The 22499-nt window shown below is 37.2% G+C and overlaps 1 protein-coding gene across 1 annotated transcript; it reads left to right on the top strand.

Annotated features, from left to right (window-relative positions):
- The first annotated feature begins 8791 nt into the window (after nucleotides 1–8791).
- On the top strand, nucleotides 8792–21979 carry stx3a (syntaxin 3a). The gene is made up of 10 exons (XM_059343458.1): nucleotides 8792–9157; nucleotides 11333–11407; nucleotides 11487–11586; nucleotides 11664–11738; nucleotides 12231–12301; nucleotides 13218–13326; nucleotides 14091–14164; nucleotides 15095–15229; nucleotides 17731–17841; nucleotides 18673–21979. Exons 1-10 carry the CDS (start codon nucleotides 9128–9130, stop codon nucleotides 18748–18750), a joined length of 858 nt encoding a protein of 285 aa, XP_059199441.1. The 5' UTR covers nucleotides 8792–9127; the 3' UTR covers nucleotides 18751–21979.
- The last annotated feature ends 520 nt before the right edge of the window (nucleotides 21980–22499 follow it).

Below are 22499 nucleotides of genomic sequence, written 5' to 3'. Positions count from 1 at the left end.
ACATTGTCATGAAGAATGGGTGAGATTTAAAAATATTAGTTTTATCTCTTCTAGTGAAGTCAACATAATATTTTGAAGTTATTCTAACTGATTATTCCAAATGGCAATAGTTAGTTAGTAGTATTGTCAACTCACCTCCAGTCCCTTTTGTAGAACAGACAGACCTTGCTGTCCCCGTCCATATAACCAGGGCCGAGCCCACATTCTGTGTCTTTTCCTCTTCTTTTTGTTGCTTTTTTCAGCACAAACCACTGCACACACTAGAGCAGCTGGAGCCAAAAGCTGCTTCTCCTCCATTTGTAAGTTTCTAAGAGCATGATTGGGGGGAAAAAGCATGGTGGGGAAAAAAATGCTAAAAGAATCTAGTTGTAGTCTTGTAAATAGTGACCCTGAGAGATTCTAAAATCATAGTGTGAGACTAGGCTGGGACTAAAAACTCTAAACACTTGTCTTTAGATGTGAGACGGCGTGAGCTGATAGTTTTCCAGGAGTCTTTTCCAAATCTTTTCATAGTCTTCTGGTGTATAGGGAGCAATGGCATAAAGCGGATTGAACATGTGATGGCCACAGCCGTGGCCACACAACCATAAATGTCGGTAACCCTCTGCACTCATACATTTGTTCTATAGTTAAGTTTTGTTGTATTTTGTTCATACACATTATACATTCAGTTAAGTAATTAGTCTACATTGGTTTAACATTTACTATTCAAATAAATCACACAGATTCTCTGTTTCATACAACACACTTTATTATTTTGACAGTACATTAGTTTTCTATTTGAAGCGCGTACATTTAGTTAGCTTTTGTACAGTCTTTGTTTGGTATTGTTTCATAATTTCTGTTCTTTTTGAGTTACCAGTGCTGCTGCTGCTGGGAATGCCAGGCAAAAGGATCCACCCCACAAGCTCAGTCCTTTTATGGAAGAGATCGCTGATTGGGCCAACCCAAAGGCCAGCACACCATGGGGGGAGGGGGGATTTAGTACTTCACTGTTTACTTTCTTTAGACAATTAGTAATTTCAATTAATTTTGTTTGGTTAGTATATATTGTTTATTTTAATGAGTTAATGTTCCTGATTTGCTTTGTTGGTAAATTAGCTGTAGTCTTTTGTGTTCAATGTTTGTCAACCCCCTCTTGTGTTTGGTATGGGCTGATCACCCACTATATAAGTTCCCTCTTGTGTTTAGTCATAAGGTCGAGACTCTTCTTTCCGGGACGGAGTGGAGTTGTATGGAGAGGAGTACCGCGAGGTTTTTCCTGGAGTGGTGAATCAGATTATCAGAAAGAATTATTAAAGGATTAAGTAGAGTGCGTAATTGTGTCATTGGAGAGTAGAAAGTAGGTAGGTAACTTACAGAGAGTAGTTTGTGGGGGTATCTAGTGATGGCTGATCGAGGCTTTGTTGAAGCTTCGACACTTTATACAAAACATGGTTCATTACTCGAAGCTTCAATGACACACAGTGCTCCAGTAGGACATCTAGTGGCCAATAAAATGAAGTGCAATCGAGAAGTGTCATTGATTGGTTCATGCATTTGTTCTCAACTACACGACTGAATACAACAACAATGATGTTTTATAAGGCGTCCCGGTGGCTCACACCGGTAGAGCGCGTACCTCTAAGGTTGAGTGCTGCGGCGGACACGGGTTCGAATCCGGCCTGAGGTCCCTTTTCACATGGGGCTGGTGCAAATACAGATTATATTATGGAATTTGGCAAATAATGTTTTGGGGTTCATTGGTAAAGAGGTTCATGGGTGGGTGGGGAAAGAGATTGTGCTTGAAAAACAGGGCAGTGACTGTGCTTGTGTAACTTGTTATGAATTTTTATTTAGAAACAACAGTTTTTCCACAGTTTTGGAATTCAAGCGGTTTCTTCTTTTCAATACAATTTCCCCAGCCTTGGAAATAACCTGTTCACACGGCACGGATGAGGCTGGGGTGCATAAGAAATGTTTAGCAACTTGAAAAAGATTGGGATATACATTTTTGTGGTTTGCCCAGTATGTGAGCAGTTCTGAAGTTCTTTCTAGTGGAGGATCAGCGAGGTAGCGGTTCACTTCCACTGTTGGTGATTCGGTGACGTTCGAAGCACTTTGCTGCTTCGAACGTCACGAGTCACGTGACCAAACCACGCCTCGGCACAGTGCTTCGGGACGTTTGCTTCATGAGCTACCGCGCATGTGTCGGAGCTTCAAGTGTCAGCGGACCATCACTAGGGGTATCGGCCGATGGCCTGTATAGGTCCGGTAGCGATACCCTAGCGCTGCTTTCTGTAAGCAGGTGGAAAATGGAGGGAAAGGAGGGGGATGAAGATAGTAACAATAGTTTTGAAATGAGTGAAGAGGAGTATGAGATTAATAAAGGGGATAGTGGATGGGAGCAGGTAGGGGGAGGAGGGAGATGTAGAAGGGCAAGTGGGAGAAAGAGAAAGAAGGAAAATAGAGATAGTTTGGAAGGCACGGAAAGTGAGGGACAGGGAGAGGAAGCAAAGACTGGAAAAAAGGGATCCCTTAATGTAGTGGTGAGATTTGAAGGAGAAGGGGGAGTAAGGAAAATGGACCCACTAAAAATCACAAAAATAATCAGAGCTCAAGTAGGAGAAGTTAAGTATGCTAAGATATTAGGAGATGGAAACTTGCTAATTGGGTGTAGCACAGAAATTCAAGTTGAAAAGGCTCAGAAAATGGAGAGTGTGGGAAAAGTGAAGGTTACAAAAACAGTGAAAGTTGGTGAGCAGAGGAATATTGGATGTAAAGGAGTGATAACAGGGGTTCCCCTTGGTATCAGCATGAAAGAGCTAGTGGGAAACCTGAAAATGAGAAATAACACAGTTAAAGATGCCAAAAGAATGACAAGAGGAATTGAGAAAAAAGAATCAGAGACAGTAGTGGTAGAGTTTGAGGTCAAAAATATCCCAGGAGAACTATATTGTGGATTTGTAAAATATAATGTGAGAGAGTTTGTTCCAAAGCCAATGAGGTGCTTCAAGTGTCTGGAGTATGGGCATATTGCTAAACAGTGCAAAGGTAAAAGAAGGTGTGCAAGGTGTGGAGGAGATCATGAATATGGAAAATGTGGAACAGGTGTGAAACCAAAATGTTGCAACTGTGGAGGAGAACATAGTGTGGCGTATTGGGGGTGTGAGGTTATGAAGAGAGAAATAACAGTGCAACAGATAAAAGTGAATGAAAAAGTATCGTATGCTGAAGCTGCCAAGAGAGCGAGACAGGAGAGTTTTAATGGCAAGCAACAGAATAGAGAGAAACAGAAGATGATAAGTACTGTTCATGAAATTGAAAAGAAAATGTTGGAAGTGAAAAAGAGAATGGTGACGTTTATAGCAGGAGTCATAAATGCAACAGCAGATGTTAAATCTAAAACAGAAAGAATACAGATTATAGTCAAAGCAGCAGTTCATCATTTGGATATGAGAGGGATAAGATGGGAAGAGGTAAGAGATGAGTTGAGTGTTCAGGCCAGTCAAGAATCATCATGTATTGGGTAGTGTTAATAATAATGATAATCCTCCAGTGGAATGCTAGAAGCTTAATTGCTAATGGTCAGGAGTTTAAGCAATTTATATATAGCCAACAGGAAATACCAGAAATATTGTGCATCCAGGAATCCTGGTTAAAACCAAACCTAGAATTTATTATTAAGGGATACGTATCAGTCAGAAGAGACAGGGAAGAAGGGACAGGAGGAGGATGTGTCACGTTCATAAAAGAGGGCATTCCATACAGGGTTATTGATATTGGAGTTGAGATGGAGAGTATTATAATAGAAATATGGACAGAAAAGAGGAAGATGGTGATAATAAACTTTTATAACCCATGTAAAAAATTGGACATTAAGAAACTGGAAGAAATGGTAGATAAGAGCAGGGGAAACACAGTGTGGTGTGGAGATTTTAATGCTCATAATACACTATGGGGGAGTGAGAAGAATGATTGCAATGGGGAGATAGTGGAGGAATTGTTAGATGGACAGAACTTGGTTTGTGTGAATGATGGGAGAGGGACAAGAATAGACATAAACACTGGGAAAGAGTCAGCTTTGGATCTTACAATAGTGACTAATGCAATAGCGCCATTATGTGAATGTAGTGTGTGGAAAAAAGGGTCTATAGGAAGTGACCACTATCCTATATATAATAAAATAAATATAGCAACAGGGCAGATCAAAGAGAGAGTAGGGGGAAGGTGGATCCTAGGAAAAGCTAATTGGATAGAATTCACAATGGAGTGTGACAAGAATCTTTCTCAGGTTAGGGACAATATGGAAGTGGAATGATGGATAGGGAAATAAAGCAAGGGATCATATCAGCAGCAAACAGGTATATACCTAAAAGTACAGGCAGAAAAGAAAGCAAGGTAGTACCATGGTGGGATGATAAATGTAAGCAGGCAGTTAAAAGTAGAAACAAAGCGTTTAAGTTAGTTAAAAGATACCATAACTTTCAACACCTGATTCAATATAAACAAGCACAAGCAGTGGTAAGGAAAACAATAAGACAAGCAAAAAGATTGTATTGGAGGAAGTTCTGTGGATCGATTGGGAATAATACTAAGATAGGAGAAGTATGGGGAATGTTGAAAAAAATGGGTGGTGATAGGAAGGACTGGAACTACCCAGTTATGAGTTCTGGGAATGGAGTAGCTGTAACCAATAAAGAAAAGGCAGAATTATTGGTTAAAACGTTTGTTGTGGTGCACAGCTCAAATAATTTAACGGAGGAGGGAAGACAGGGTAGAGAGAAAACTAGAGATGTAAACAGGGAGGTATTAAAAAGAAAGGATAGTAGGGGAAGTGAATTAGATGTATCATTTACCATTGGAGAAATGAAAAGGGCATTAGCCAAAACAAGAAAGAGTGCGCCAGGCAAAGACACAATTTGCTATACTATGATGAAACATATAGGTGAAGGGGGATTAAGTAAAATATTATCATTGTATAATAAGATATGGAAAGAGGGTAAAGTACCAAGAAGCTGGAAGGAGGCATTAATTATCCCAATCAGAAAGCCTGGAAAAGATCCTAGTAAACCAATAAATTACAGACCCATAGCTTTGACATCGCATATAGGGAAAATAATGGAGAGGATGATAAATGAGAGGCTTATGCAATATATAGAAAAGAGGGGACTAGTAAATAAATATCAAAGTGGATTCAGAAGAGGAAGGAGTACAATGGATCCAGTGTTGTGTTTAGAAGATGAAATTAGAAAAGCACAAGTAAATAAAGAAACGGTGGCTGCAGTATTCTTTGATGTGGAGAAAGCATATGATATGTTGTGGAGAGAGGGATTGCTAATTAAAATGAATCAAATGGGAATTGAGGGAAATTTATTTAATTGGGTTATGGATTTTTTGAGCGAAAGGGTCATTCAGGTCAAAATTGGATCAGAAGTATCAGAAAGTTATATTGTAGAGAATGGTACGCCGCAAGGGAGTGTGATAAGTCCAGCACTATTTACAATAATGATAAATGATATATATGATAACATACCAGAGGGAATGGGAAGATCTTTGTTTGCGGATGATGGGGCACTATGGAAGAGGGGAAGGAATGTTGATCATATAGTTAAGAAGATACAGGAAGGGATAGACAAAGTACAAAAATGGGGGTTAGAGTGGGGATTTAAGTTTTCAGTGGAAAAAAGTAAAGTAATGTTCTTTTCAAAAAAGAAAATCAGTGAAAATAAAAAGTTAAGATTGTATGAGAAGGAATTAGAGAGAGTGAGAAGTTTTCGATTTTTGGGAATGGTTTTTGACTCCGGGTTAACATGGAGGGAGCATATAAAAGGTATAGTAGAGAAATGTAAGGGAGTTTTGAATATTATGAGATGTCTGACTGGATTAAAATGGGGAGCTGATTTTATGTCATTAAAATATTTGGTTGTGTGGGATATGGTTCAGCAGCAAAGTCAGTTCTCTCACAGCTTGATGTAATTCAAGCTCGAGCGCTGAGAACTTGTATAGGAGCAACGAAAACAGCTCCAGTCTGCTCCCTCCAGGTAGAATCAGGAGAAATGCCATTATGGCTTAGAAGGAAGCACTTGATGACAAATTACTGGATAAACTTAAAAGGACACAATGACGAGCATCCGGCTAAGAGAATTCTGGAGATGTGCTGGGAAAAGGGGAAAGGTCAAAAATCAAGTTTTGGATGGGTCAGTGAGGGAATAGCTTAACAGATGAAAATACAACAAATAGAATTCAGCCCAACAGTGTGGTGGTCAGCAGTACCTGAATGGATGATGCAGGAGATAAATGTAGATTTAGAATTAAGGAGCATTAAAAGAAGAAATAAAACAGCGGATTTAGTGCAGGAATTTTATAACTATATAGAGGAAAAATATGGAGAACATATTCACATATATACAGATGGGTCCAAGGAGCAGGCAACAGGAGTAACGGGTGCAGCAGTAGTGGTTCCCAGGTATCATGTCAAAATGTCTAAAAGAACTTCAGATCACTTAAGTGTATATACAGTGGAATTATGTGCAATACTACTAGCAATAGAATGGGTGGAGGAGAGGAGGGACAAGAAGATAACAATATGTAGTGACTCAGTGTCAACACTCTTAAGCATTAAAAGCAGGAAAGCAGAGTCACATCAGGAAATATTATATGAAGTATTGCTAAAAACATCCAGACTAATACAGCAGGGGAGGGAAATAACATTCATGTGGGTTCCAGCTCATTTAGGAATTCAAGGAAATGAAAAAGCAGATAAAGCTGCTAAGGAGGCAGTAAAGAAAGAGGAGGTGGAAATGAAAGTAAAATTATCAAAAGCAGAGGGGAAAAGTTTAGTACGGAAGGAAATAAACAATCAATGGAAACAATATTGGAAGAACCAGGAGAAAGGGAGACATTTATATAAATTACAAAGTGTAGTAGGAGAGGTGGGATGTTGTGGAGACAACCGAACAGAGCAAGTTATCATGAGCAGAATACGAATAGGACATAGTAAACTGAATAATACACTTAGTATAATAGGAAAACATCCAACGGGGCAGTGTAACTGTGGGGAGATGGAGACAGTGGAACATGTGTTGATAGCATGTGCTGGATATGAAAGAGAGAGGGAAGAGATGAGGATCGGGCTGCGGAGGGAAGGAATGGAGGGAAACAGTTTCAAGAATTTAATAGAATGTGGGAAAACTAAGGAAGGAAGGAGAAACATCATGAGATTCCTTATCTCAACTGGATTAATTAAAAGATTATAATAAAAGGGAAATGAGAAGGAAATAAAATCCAGCAGATGGCGGTAAATGCAACATTAAGGATGCCCACTGCCATTAAACTCCAAAGAAGAAGAAGAAGAAGTAGTCATAAGGTCTGTTTGTCTTCTGTTAGTTTGTTCAGTTGACCGTTATACAGTTTTTTTAGTTTGACTTCTTTTATGGGCCCAGTTCTTCATTACTTTTGTTTGAAAATGTTGTTGTTTTATACTTTGAGTAAATAAAAACCCCTTCATTTTGAAAATATTACCTGTTGCCCTCATTGCTGACTGACTCAGTCCCTCACAGAACACAAGGGTTTTTTAATTACACAAGTTGACATTACAGGAGCAGAACAAACAATAGACAGGATAAAACTCTACCACACAAGCTGACAAAATGACCCAGCTTAGTTGAGGAGGAGATCCAGAGTTTTTATACTGATGGCTTGATTATGAGATGAGGATCACCTGTGGCTGCCTGGGTGCAGAAAGCCACGCCCACCACACTCACACATAGTGGACATTGGAGAGAAACATGAGGAGCAGAGAGACAAGTCATGAAGAAACAACAGACACAAGGAAGAAGGGAGGGCTTCCATGAACTGAATCATGACACTCAGCTGTGACCCTGACTCTCCTCCTCCGTCTGAGCTACCACCAGGCAGGATTGCATCTGTCACATTGTCACTACTGAATCTCCCTCCTAACATGTCAACAAATCATTCTTCCACCTCACCTGTGACCCTGCCTCTCCACTTGCCTCCCCTCTGTCTGAGTTGAGGTAGTTCCATCTCCTGGGTCTGACAATATAACACACTATTGATGCATCACTCATTAATGAACAGTGAGGAAAGACATTTCACTTCATGTGTTCCTCTTCCTTTTTTTATCCTTATCTTTCTCCTTTTTCCACCTAAAAATCCCAACCCCGACTGACTGCTCTGCAGTAGCTAAGTAATTCTTTTTTCTTATTTTTTTTCTCCACTTGAGCTGCAACGTAGCCAAGTTCCTGCTGAGCTGCAGCACTCCTAAGATCCTCTTGAGTTGCAGCACAGCAAATTTCCAGAGCGGCACCTAAGTTCTTGGTGAGCTGCAGCTAGCACCGGTCCCTGAGCTCTACAAGTGTGGTACCACTCCATGGTCATCTTCCAATGTCTGGTCCTGTCTATGATGCCATCCCAGAGCAGCGTTGTTGAATATCATTCTCTAGAGCAGTGATTCCCAACAGGGGGGGCCTGACCCCCCCAGGGGGGCGCCAAAGATCCACGGGGGGGGCGCGAAACCCTCTTGATTTTAAGGGATGTAATAAATCTAATGTGTTAAATATAGATGAGTGAGCATTTAATTCATTAGTGGGACAAAAACAACTAAATAAGGGCAACATTCAACGTTTATTCACAAATTATATATATATATATATATATATATATATATATATATATATATATATATATATATATATATATATATAGGGTTAGTAAACAGGGTGTAGGGAGAGGTGGGAGGGGTGAGGGGGAGACAGGTTTATCGTCCTAAACGCTGTTGTCCTAATCCGTTCTTAGAGGATAGAGGCTTAGTGGGACCTTGGGTTAGGTTGACCACAAATATTGTCTCAGAGAGGGACGTCCAAACAACCAAGACATTCTATCCATGTATAGTTTGATTTATTCCTTATATGTACTCATGTCTAAAGCTCCTGCTCTCACTCTGAAAATTCTCTTCCGGTCTAATCTCCTGGATTAATTGACAGAGCTAATTATTTCCACTGGACTCCTCTCGAGGCCGTTTGAATCGCTGTTGTAGGATAGAGTAAGCATTGTTGTCCGAGATCTGTAAGGCTGATCCATTTATTTATTTATTTATTTATTTTATTTGAACTTCAGACCTGTCAAGATGAAGGACCGACTGGCGCAGTTGAAGGAGGTAGGTTGAATTAAATGCTTTAATTATTGTCATATCCATAAAGCACAGGCCCTACCGGAGCTGCTGCTAGCCTCTAATATCAATGCACTGCTAGTAGATTACTGTATGCAGATATCTGAAACAAAACGTGCATAATGATAAAGATCAGTTTGATACAATTCCACATGAATGCCATTTGGTTTATCAGTATCGATTTGATACCAAGGTAGCCTAATACAAGAGCATATATAAGAGTATTCAGTGAGAGCTTATGCATATGTCTGATATATTTAACAGTAAAATATTGCAGCCTGGCTATGTTATCTGCAATACTCCGCAAAATCGTGGTCATGACTTGAGGCTGATTAATTATAAAGGAGAGTTATTCAGTGCAGCGCGTGCGAGGGAAACTTCATAAAGGAGTAACCTGCAGGTGGCCTTGTGTCACCTGGCACGCACTGAGCTGCACAGACTCACCTGTTGACATGTGAAGTGTTTCTGTCTATACTTCCTAGGGGACTGGGAGTTCATTGAAAAACGAGGAGCCCTTTTAAAAAATAATAAAAACTATTTTCTGCTGCTGTATATTCACTGTGGTCCACGTTTGTGGAACAGCCTCCAGAAGACCTGAAGCCATCAGAGACTCTTCATATTTTTAAGAGTAAACTTAAGACTTATCTTTTAAATTTGGCTTTTACTTGAACCATTTTTAGAGATTTTTTCTGTTTATGCATCTTTTATTTATTTATTTATGTATTTATTTGCTACTACTACTACACACACACACACACACACACACACACATATATATATATATATATATATATATATATATATATTCATAATTGTGTCTTCATCATGCTCTACTTCTTAATTATTTATTTTTTGTTTTTATGTTCTTTTTTAACTTTTTATTGTTATTATTATTTACTTTTATGTTTTATTTTATTTTATCTTACCTTACTTTATTTTTGATTTATTTTATCTAATTCATTAATTTTAATTTTAATTAATTAATTAACTTTGTGCTTTATTTTTAATGGGATGGTGGATGGAGGGTCAGGGGTGGAGGGTTGGGGATGGGCGGAGGGTGTTTGCTCGTTTCCACAGTTGAAACCAGAAGTTTACATACACTATATAAAAAGACACATATGCTTTTTTTCTTATTGTCTGACATGAAATCAGACAATCACTTTTCCTGTTTTAGGTCCGTTAGGATTACCAGAATTATTTCTATTTGCTAAATTCCAGAATAATGAGAGAAGGATTTTTCTTAGACAATTTTTTATTACTTTCTTCAAAGTCAGAAGTTTACATACACTAACATTATTATGCCTTGAAACAATTTGGGAAAGCCCAGATGCTGGTGTCATGTCTTTGGAAGCTTCTGGTAGGTTTATTGACAAGATTAGAGTTAATTCGAGACACACCTGTGGATGTATTTTAAGGCACACCTGAAACACACTGCTTCTTTGTGTCAAGTCATGGGAAAGAAATCAACCGAGATATCAGGAAGAGAATTGTGGACTTGCACAAGTCTGGTTCCTCCTTGGGTGCAATCTCCAGATGCCTGAAGGTGCCACATTCATCTGTTCAAATAATTATACCCAAGTATGAACACCATGGGAATGTCCAGCCATCATACCGCTCAGGAAGGAGACGGACTCTGTGTCCCAGAGATGAACGTGCTTTGGTCCAAAATGTGCATATCAACCCAAGAACAAAAGCAAAAGACCTTGTGAAGATGCTGGCTGAAGCTGGTAAGAGTGTGTCATTATCCACAGTGAAACGAGTCCTGAGACATGGGCTGAAAGGCCACTCTGCCAGGAAGAAGCCATTACTCCAAAAGAAACATAAAACAGCCAGATAACAGTTTGCAAATGCACACAGGGACAAAGACCTTAATTTTTGGAGACATGTCCTGTGGTCCGACAAAACTGTATGTTTTGCTTTATATATATATTTTTTAAATCAATTTAAAAGTAGTTTTATGATAAATCTTGAACCTATCGGCTAAATGTAGTACAGTAATAAATATTATATCTGCCTGAAAATGTACTGAAGTAGAGGTATAAAGTGACATGAAATGGAAATACTCAAGTACAAGTACCTCCAAATTCAACTTAAGTACAATGTTTTTAAGTAAATGTTACATTCTGCCTCTCTCTCTAATGTGCATGTTTGTGTGTTGAACAGAAGAGTGATGCAGGAGGAGATGACATTGAGATTCCTGTAGAGAATGAGGCGTTTATGGATGATTTCTTTAATCAGGTATTCAAATAGTATATTTTATTCCTCATATTTCTAAAATAAGTGGAATGTATTGCTTATGGATGTTTGCATGTTTCAGATTGAAGACATCCGTTCCAGCATTGACAAGATTGAAGAGAGCGTCACAGAAATAAAAAAACTCTACTCCAGCATCTTGTCCGCCCCCACACCTGACCAGAGTAACAAGCACACACATGTCTATTACTTTCTGTTACTTCTTTCTGTTTGTAATCTCCCTGTGCTCTGTCTGTTTCAGAAACACAAGATGATGTTGAAGCCCTCACCAATGAGATCAAAAAGTCAGCCAACAACGCACGAAACAAACTCAAGAGTTAGTAAATGATCTTTTTACATCTTTTCAGGCCAACTTTTAGGTTGCTTGTTGTCCTTAATTGTTGTTTTTAGCTTTGATAAAATAAATAAAACTGAATAATGTGGGTATAAACAATGGATGGGTGGGAGAGTTTTTCCAAGTGTTATTAAAGTCTGCCAACAGTCCACAAAATCTAGCTAACTCTAACAATATATAGTGTATAGTCATTGATATAGTAGAATTTTTTTTTCCATCATCACCAGGAATGTGTGTGTGTGTGTGTGTGTGTGTGTGTGTATTTCTGCTCGGTGTATTTCTAAAAATTTGAAGCCATCTTATTTTCAATATTTGTGGATAGTCTCTTTCACAACAACAACAGAATCACCATGTTGGTTGTCCTCTGTCCTTTGTCTGTCTCTATGTGTCTGTCTGTGTGTGTGTGTGTGTGTGTGTGTGTGTGTGTGTGTGTGTGTGTGTGTGTGTGTGTGTGTGTGTGTGTGTGTGTCTCAGGTATTGAGCGCCAGCTTGAGTCAAACACAGATGACAGGGCCTCAGCCGACCTCAGGATACGCAAATCACAGGTTACACAATATTATATAATAACATTACATTGACTTTGCTGTTAAAATTTGCAGGGAACACTCAATACCTTTACAGTGCTGCTTGAAATGCCAGCACACAATATTATCCCTCATCGTCCTAAATTCCAAAAATAAAAGCATTTTATTGCTGTAATGTGCTGTAATAATGTAAATATGGTCAAAGTAGTTTGTAATGACAAAATAGTTTTTTAATGGCAATCCACATAATTATATGTGTTTTGTGACTGTCATCCCAAATTTACTCCCATTTTTGGTAACACTTTAAAAAAAGCATCATTTATAAATGGTAAACAGATAGTTTATTAATGTTTAATCATCATTTATAAACCATATATGGGCCATTAGAATGGTAAATACATAATTTATTAATGTTTAACTAGCTACATCATTTATAAATGACAAATAGATGGTATATTAATGTAAGTTTATAGTTAATTTACCATTAACAAACAATTGCATTATAATTAATAGTTTTTTAATGGTTTTAGTTAAACTCATTATAACATGTTTAACTCCATATTAAGTATGTTAATGATTTTTAAATGATTCATATACCTTTAAGAAATTGGAAATTAGTCACTTTGCAACCACTAAAAGCGCTTTACACTACAGACTGCGCTTATTCACCCTTTCACACACACATTCATACTGGTGGCAGAGGTTACCCTAAACGGTCCCACCTGCCACCATTGGGAATTCATTCACACACAGATGAACGCAGCATCGGGAGCAATTTGGGGTTCAGTATCTTGCTCAAGGATACTTAATATGTATAGCACTTTGTAAATGGTTAATAATTGGTCTATAAACCATCTATAAACATCAGTTGGTTATTGTAAAGTGTTACCACATTTTAAGTCAGTTAACAAGGCATCTGCATTCTTCATTCCCCCAGCAAGCTATCCTGGCCAAGAGGTTTGTAGAGGTGATGACGAAATACAACGAGGCTCAAGTTGACTTCAGAGATAAGAGCAAAGGACGAATCGCCCGGCAGCTGGAGATCAGTGAGTTACACTTGATTATTTCATGTTATTTGACAGTGACGGTTCCTGAGATTTTCATGACTGTGAGATGCCACAAATGTAACTAAAAAATGAGTTCCTAGCAGATATGTTTCACCCCTGTTATCAGTGAATATTGTCATTGTAATTTGACTATAAAGAGTCATATTTGAATTCTGTCACTTGACATGTCATGACATGTAAAGCATTTCACAAGCCAGGGAAGCTGCCTTAACTCTCTGGAGTCCATCTATTTATTGAAAATACACTTTTTATTTACAGTAATAACTTTATTTATATATGATATGTAGATGTTCTAGACCATTTTTAATTTACATGCAAATAGACTGTTTTGTAGTTTTATTATTTATTATTTGTTCTGCTGTTTTTGTGTGTAGAAATGGTAAAACATTTTAAAGTACATTTTGTACCATAGACACATGTGTCTTTTGTTTGTATTTTGGGTTCCTGGCAGCTTTATACTTTGTTAATTAAAATAAAATGAAAAATCTGACTGATAGCCAAGTTTGTGTGGAGAAAAAGGAGCCATGCATGTGATGTAAGGACAGACTGAAAGATGCTAAACAGAGACAGAAATGAATGCATAGGAAGTTGACAAATTTGAACCAAAATCTCCTGGACTTCAGAGGTTTAATATGTCATTGTTTCTCTGTCCTGCTCTACCTGTTGGATTTAACCACGCCTGTTGGCTGTTAACACGTATTTATGTAAAACATTTGGATAAATGTCCTTTCTGATTATCCCAGCGGGGAAAGCTACAACTGATGAAGAACTGGAAGAGATGCTGGAGGGAGGCAACTCAGCTGTCTTCGCTGCTGGGGTAAGACTGGCAGTGTGTGGAACGTAGTGGAAATAATACTAATCATAAATCTGATAACAGAAAATGAAGCAATTTTTTAATTTCCAAAGAATTGCTTGAGAATTTGCTACTTTTAATGGTAAACTGAGCCCATAATGTTTGGATGAGACTGTGTCACATAGGTCAATTCTACTCTATGTCGTGTCAATGAGTTGGACTGGTAATGCAAAGTGTACATATACCAAGATTATAATAGTTTGGGATTTTTCATGAGTTTTAGTTTTAATTTCCTTATGATCTTTTGTTTTTAAATTCAGTTAGATTTAATGAGTTTTTAGAGTGCGTTTGCTAGTTTTAACTAGTTTTTATTTTTTGTGAAAATGCTTAGTTTTTGTTTAGTTTTTATTAGTTTTAGTGTTAGTTTTAGTTGGGGTTTTTTATTATTTGTTGGGTGCGAGATTCAGAAAAGTCACAATAAATGTTTCCTTTATTTCCTTCGTCTGATCCATCTCAGCCCCAATAAGGTTATTGTTATAAAACCAGAAAGGTTTACTTATAAAAAAAAGTTGAGAAAGACGAAAACGAAGGACATTTTCACTATAATTTTAGTTAGTTTTAGTTTTCTAACCTCACAATTCAGTTTCAGTTAGTTATTGTTTTTTGTTTTTTTTAAACTCTCGTTTTTATCTTTATTTCAGTTAATGAAAATGTTTTTTCAATTCTAGTTTTTGTTATTTTGTTATTTCTGTTAACAATAATAACCTTGACATATACATTATGTGTCCATATGGTACTTGATAAGTGGTTGAATCAGCAGCTTTCTGACAGTCCCAACAAAAATGAAAATTGCACGTATTGCTTCTATTGAGTAACCTTCCCTGTTGAACCTCCACAGATATTTCATTAGCTTGTTCTCTGATGATGTGCTTCTGATCGTGACCCCCTCCCCAGATCACAGACTCTAAAATCAACCAGCAAGCCCTGAATGAGATTGAGGCTCGTCACAAAGATATCATGAGGCTGGAGAGCAGCATCAAAGAGCTCCATGACATGTTTGTTGATATCGCCATGCTGGTTGAGAATCAGGTACCCACAACTCACAACCACTCGGAGATTCAAATGAACAGCTCTGAAAGATTTCAAGATAACTCTGTAAACTTGGAATTATAGATAGAGCTGCATTTACATTATACTGTTAGGACTATTTTTTACACAAGTATTGTAACATTCTGCTTACTTGCTTTCAATTGTGAATTAATTTGATAAGGAGCAATTATCAAAAATGTTGGAAATTGTACAAAAAAAGCCTGCGGAATATTGTTCCTCCTCAAGTATATATGATAACATAAGTAGTAGTATTTGATGTTTTCAAAAATCTTCAGCTTACAACAGCTCTCGTTTTTCACAGCCACTATCATTAATCATTAATCATCATCATCATCATCATAATGTTGGTGTGCATATCAAATCTACCTAGCAGGAACCTAAAGGCTTTGGGGAGACTGCATGGAATACAGTTTTTCAAATATTGACTTTTTTTCCCATATAATGTTTCTGGGCTGACCGACATTTTCAGCAAAAAATTAAACATGACCCTGGATCCCTCCACAAAAAGCCAATGGGATTTTTCCATTGGATTTTTGATTGTTGCAGAAAAAGCTCTGTGGAAAACACAATTTTATGATATTACACATTTTGTTCAGTAAGATTGAAATTAACAACATAAATAACAAACACTACTTTTATGATTTTTGAAGCATATTGCAGTCAGCAGGAATAAAAAGTTATTGTATGGCTATAAATCAATCAATCAATCAGACTTTATTTTCTTACTTTTCATACAAGAGAGATATAACAGAAAGTGCTTCACATAAAAAAGAGAAAGTTCCATGTGTGTCTCATCTCATCCATCTCAACGTGGAGCAATGAGGAAACACTGGCGGCAGCTTAGAAATTAATTAAATAAAATAAATAAATAAATGGGGCGTCCCGGTGGCTCACACCGGTAGAGCGCTTACCATGTAGGCTTGCTGCGGCGGAGCCGGGTTCGAATCCGGCCTCAGCTCCCTTTGCCGCATGTCTTCCCCTCTATCACCCCCTTTCTATCTATCACTATCAATAAAGCAAAAAAATGCCCAAAAAAAATAAAAAATAAAATAAAATAAATAAAAAATAAATAAATAAGGTAAGATAAAATAAAATAAAATGAAATAAGTAAATAAATAAATAAAAGTAAAAAAAATAATAACAAAAAGTTTTTAAAAAGCTTGATAAAAAGATAAAACAATAAATAAATAATTAAGAAGTAGAGCATGATCAAATAAATATATATATATATATATATATATATATATATATATATATATATATATATAAATAAAAATAATAATAGACTAATAAATAGTAGCAAATAAATAAATAAAAGAGAAGATGTTATAACACTAAGATGCATGAACAGAAAAATCTCTAAAAATGGTTCAAGTAAAAGTCAAATTAAAAAGATAAGTCTTAAGTTTGCTCTTAAAAAATATGAAATGACTTCCAGCACATGGACAAACATGTCTACAAAGAGGGTAAAATCTGTGACAAATGCCTCATTTAACCATTTGATTTGTTTATCATCATATTTGATTTGCCTTTTGTGACTTGATATAAATTAACTTGTAACTGTGTTAAATGGGCATATGATATCATCTCATATCTGAATCAAACTAGATAAAACAACTTCCCTTGGCAGACTTTGTGACAGGTTATTGTGATCTAATAATCAGTAAATGTTTGTCACTTCTCTGCAAGAAAGTCTCATGTTCATGTTCATATTTTAGAGTGCTTCATGCTGTATGTTAGATTATAAAACTGCTCAGTTATTTGATCAAAAGCAGGTAAAGGTGATTAGAGTTGTTCCGATTCCGATACCAGTATCGGAAATTTCTCCGATACTGCCGAAAATGCTGGCATCGGTATCGGCGAGTACTGGAGTCCAGGCATCGATCCGATTAAATTAGTAATCTATTTAATGGTTCGCTCCGTTAAGCTCTGGCACAGTTCCTCGATTTATTTATTTAAGTTGCTGTTGGACTACTGTTTTTTATACTGTACCTTCATTTTAATATATCGTGGCTTCACTTTAATTTAAATATATTCCTAGATTGATTTATTTAAGTTGCTGTTGCACTACTGCTTTGTATACTGTTTTATTTAAAAAAATAAATGTAAAAATAAATGGCTTGAATCTGCTGTATTTTTTCATGTTTTACAAAGGGTTTAACCTGAGCCAGGCCTTACCACAATGATAATCATATCACAGTCATGCAGGTGTAGGATGATATTTTTTTGAAAACATACTGCTATCGGATCAGTACTCGGTATTGGCCGATACCCACATCACAAGTATCGTAATCGGTATCAGGAGGGAAAAAATGGTATCGGAACATCTCTAAAAGTGATCACAAGCAGCTGATGTCCAGTACAACACTACACACTTAAGTTTAAAGACAAAACAAGTAGTTGCAGCACTTTCTTGCTGGTGAAATGTCTGTTTTTCTGTGTTCCCTTCTCTCACATTACTCCATCTTGTCTTCCTTTAGGGTGGCATGATTGACAGAATTGAGAGCAACATGGATCAGTCAGTTGGTTTTGTAGAGAGGGCGGTGGCCGACACCAAAAAGGCAGCCAAATTCCAGCAGGAGGCACGCAGGGTAAGTCGGACTGATTCTGCACTAAGATGGATGTAAAGACCTGTTGAAACAATATTTTAGACATAACAGCCCAAAACGGATAGATTTTAGTCGTGTCATGTTGTGTTTCCTCTGTTCGCTCTTTCTTACACATACATTAATGCATTTAATGTACAGGAGATAGTTTTCTTTCATCTAATCAAACATCAAATGGTTAGTTGGGACTACTCACCTATCTATTAACCTAGAATGACCTCTGTGTAGGAGTCCACTTTATAATCGTTGGCTTTTATTAATATTCTAACTAGGGCCGGGACTCAATTAAAAAAATTAATCTAATTAATTAGAGGCTTTATAATTAATTAATCGAAATTAATCGCATTTTAAACGCATATAAATATTTGACCCGAGAACAGTGAGAAGTAATTTTTTTCACATGGATTTTTTAGTATACCATTGAATAATGACTGAATACATAAGCTTAAGCAACTAAAATATTGTTTTCTTTTTATAAGTCCAATAGACCAGTGCAATTTTTGCCATTAAGTGTAGCAATAGCATATTTAGAAATATAGTACATTTCAGAAATTCAGGTAGCCTATAGGTATACCTTCTTATCGACGCTTCCATCCGTTGGTTTTTGTAACAAAATGTCCCATCATCCACGGTGCCAACCAAAGCAGTCTCATCAGCTTCTTCGTTCAGGTTGCGTCAATTTTTTTATCGCGTTAATTTTTGTGTTATTAATTAATTTTAATTAACGCGTTAAAGTCCCTGCCCTAATTCTAACACATGCATGTATGAATGGTAATGTAACACCATCTTATTTTATTATTCTTTTCCCCTCTCCAGAAACAAATGATGATCTTCTGCTGCTGTGTGATTTTGGCCTTGATACTTGGATCCTTTCTCTACAGCTTCATCAAATAGAAAATCTGAATGAGGCCCCCCACCAGCTAAGGCCACACAGTACAGGCCGAGACAGAGAGAAACTGCTCTCAGATGATCATAGAACAGAGGCTGGGCTCTATTTACTGTCATTTTTACTCATTAACAATATTTGCTTTTGTTTTCAGCCATTTCTGAATATGTTATTACAACTGTCTTTTCATTTTCATGGTGTCCCACATTCACATTCAGTTTCACTGCAGTGTCTGGATAGTTAAAGTTGTTTCCAAATGGACCTCAGGCCAGAGAGGAAACCTTAATATGAATTCATGGCATTTAGATTTAATGTATCTGCCTCATAGACATTTAGATCAGCGTTAATGGCCAGCTGCAGGACTCACTGAAAGCCATATAATGCTAGGGTTAAACGAAGCATTACAAAATATTTGAGACACCTTTAAATACCTGCCAATAGTCCCAACAAAAAACCTGAATATTATAGTCTTTATAAATGTGAGATGTGTTGTATAGAGCTGTACCTACTGCAGTGTAAATCAGCATACCTTCCTTAAAAACTGTCTTTGCTCTCAGGCTCTGACTGTGGTATAATTACTACTGCAGTATTTGTAGGTTATTAGGTGCAGGATTTGTCTTTTGACTTTTAAGTAGTGTTTATATCACATCAGAGTGTAATAGTAGAAAAGATGACCATATGGCGTAACTACCCCTGTAAGGCCTGTATGGGTCATCAAAAATATTTTATATTCAATAGGGCTGCTAGCCTGTGCTACCACGGTATCTTATTAGCTTTCATTTACATTCTTGACCAATTTTCACAAAATATATACAAAATTATACAAATTTCCTTCCAAAGCTGTCAAACCTGAAATAATTTCCTAAGTGAGATTCTAGAGAGGGAATTTCCCCATCAACTACTCTCTCATATGATTCAACTACTTCAATGCAACAGCACTGAATAGTTATCAGGATTTGCTGTCACAAATACTTTGAATCAGTGAAAAAACTAATCAAACCAGCCAATAAATAATAATGATTTATTAATGAGTAAACTGACCTCAGACAGAGGTCTGCAGCACAACTGCATGACTACCCATCATTATGGTGCATATCTGTGAAGTCAGTATCCTAAGTATTGAGACAACTCTTATTATTTGTGTTTTGATGGGGAAACCAGACTCCTGTGCCAATACTTATGTAATCGACTGCAGCTGATGATACCTGCACTTGCTGTGACTCCATAGTGGGCATTTTTTAGTTTAATGAAGGAGGAAAGTCACTTTCCTTAAATAATTTACATATACCCCTGTTTGACCAAAGCTGGTTCCCAATTGTGAACGGTTCTTTGGTTTTCCAATGCCAAAGTACCGGCTCTCTGATGTCTCGTTCTTGAACGATTCGTTCTAAAGAACAAATTACTTGGCAGAACGAAAAGTACTGAATCTCTTCCTGAAGTGCTAATATATAAGTAGCGTGCACACGGAGTTGCTCAAGTCCACCCCCACGCCAGACTTCTTCTTCTTTTTTATTTTTATTGTCTTCTTTTTGTGTTTCCTGTCAGTGTTTCAGTTCATGTACTGAAGTCATGGTACAGTGAACGAGATTCCTGGTTCGTTCTCTGTCTCACTCAGTGAGACGTCCAATGAACGTACTGCATCAGTCATTCAGTTCACTGAAGTACTGGTACAGTGAACTGAAGCCCTGTGAGAGTCGCCTGTATTGATAAAGGGCGCTTTTATTTAGAAACTAAATCAAGTGAGATTATACTGTAAAGATATCACCAAGGAGTTCAATGTTTTATCTTTAAGCACCCCCTAAGAGGCTAGTTTTCTAAGTTCTAAGTAATCTTGCATATTTAAGTATTTTTTGTGTTTAAATAAGTTTTGGATAAAATTAAACTCAGTTCTTCATGCTAGTAAGGTTTGGCTAGTAATAGTCTTGTATTTCTGTGTGTTTTATAATTGTTATTGCAACTTTGAGTTTGCAAACTGTAGCTTTATCATACTTAATTATGTTAGCAGGCTAGCGTTAGCTGACAACAAAGTCCAACATTAAGATTTTACGTTCAGTGTTATTAAGAATGTATTCAGTGTCCATAGTGATCAAAATGAGCAGCACAGATGTGTTGTAGAGACATATAGTCTGCCATTGTTATTATACTTGCGGAGAGGGCGGAGGCATATACAGACGTTAGCAGTAGCTTAATGACGTGGCTCTAGACCAGGGATGGGCAACTTGAGGCCCGGGGGGCACATACGGCCCGCACCCTCACTTGAAGTGGCCCTCAGTATAACTACATGCATTTGAGCATGAAATCTTAAAAGTGCAGTGTAAAAATGCACAAAATGACTTCTTGCAATTAATGTTGGTCTGCTGTTCTTGCACTGAAAAAAAAAGAAATCACAGTAAGTGGTTATTTTTTATTTGCTTTAAACCTTTTGTACTCCTATTTATACTGTTATACATGCATTTGAGCATGACATATGTTAAGTTATTGCACTGTAAATATATTTAAAATTGCAGTTTCATCATATCTGGTTAAGTGCACGGTCCTACATGTGGCCCTGTGGTAGTGGCCATGAAAAATTGTGGCCCCCTCCAGCATTTAAGTTGCCCATCCCTGCTCTAGACTCTGTGGAAACAGGTTCAGAGCTGGTTCGCAAGTTAAACCAACTGTGAACCAGTAATACCACTGGCCGGGAACCAGCTCTGGTCGAAAAAAGGGTAATATTGGAGTTTTGATGTTGAAATGATTTAAAGATGATTGATAGGAGACACTACTGTATGTTCTTAAAATAGTATATATATATATTCTGAAAGCATTAGTTTAGAAATGGAAATAAACACAGCCCTGTTGTATTTGATGACACTGATGCTGCCTTGGGGGTGTTTTACTGCTTACAGGTATTTTTGTTTGTGTATTTACAAGGATTGCTTTCATTTTAAATGTGTGTGGTTGGCCCCTCTTCTTTTTTTTTTTAAAGGACTACGACTGTATTTCCAAGGAGTTTGTTCTTGTTTCATGCCATGGTTGGTCTTTCACATTAACATCCTTCTTCTTTGCTCTTAATCCACAAATGTAGTCCACTACACTCCAGGTTTGGGCTGACATTGTCACTGCACTGCAGCCCACTCCTGCAACGTCATCCTACTCTTAATAGGATTTTATCTTTTGCAATTTGCAAGATTTATTTCAGAATAGTGTAGAGCTTGTGCATTGATCAGCAAAATAAAACCTCACATTTTAATGTAAGGTATGGCATTTATATGTTGTATTTTTGTGAGCAATACAGTAAGGTTTTCTTGTACTCATAAGTGTGAAGCTACCATTGGACAACCTGCTAAAAAAGATCCCCTGTGGATGTAATACTGCATGTCTGCACTGGCTCATGCTTCCATCAAGTGCCCCTTGTTAGTGTCCTCCTTGAAACAAGACTTGAAATATGAAAAAATATATGTCAGACTCTATTCTTTAGGAATTGAGCAGCAAACTAGTTCTTTGTGTTGTCAAATTTAAATGGATGAAAGAATGTCCCAAAAACAAGATAACACATCAGGGTAACTTTCCACTTATAACCTGAGTTGTTTATTTAACCTGTAAATACGTTTTCTGCAGCATCACCAGTTATGAGTCTCAACATGACGGGGGGAGGACTGGTTTCCAGAGGGCTAAATGAAAACCTTACAAAAATCTTGATAACCTTAACAGTTAAATGTTAAAATACTTTTAAATATATATTATTCCTCTGTCTCAGGTGTGAATACAAGAGGAC

The sequence above is a fragment of the Centropristis striata genome, chromosome 1 (genome assembly GCF_030273125.1).
Source record: "Centropristis striata isolate RG_2023a ecotype Rhode Island chromosome 1, C.striata_1.0, whole genome shotgun sequence".
Lineage (NCBI taxonomy): Eukaryota > Metazoa > Chordata > Actinopteri > Perciformes > Serranidae > Centropristis > Centropristis striata.
This window is presented reverse-complemented; position numbering and strand designations above follow the sequence as displayed.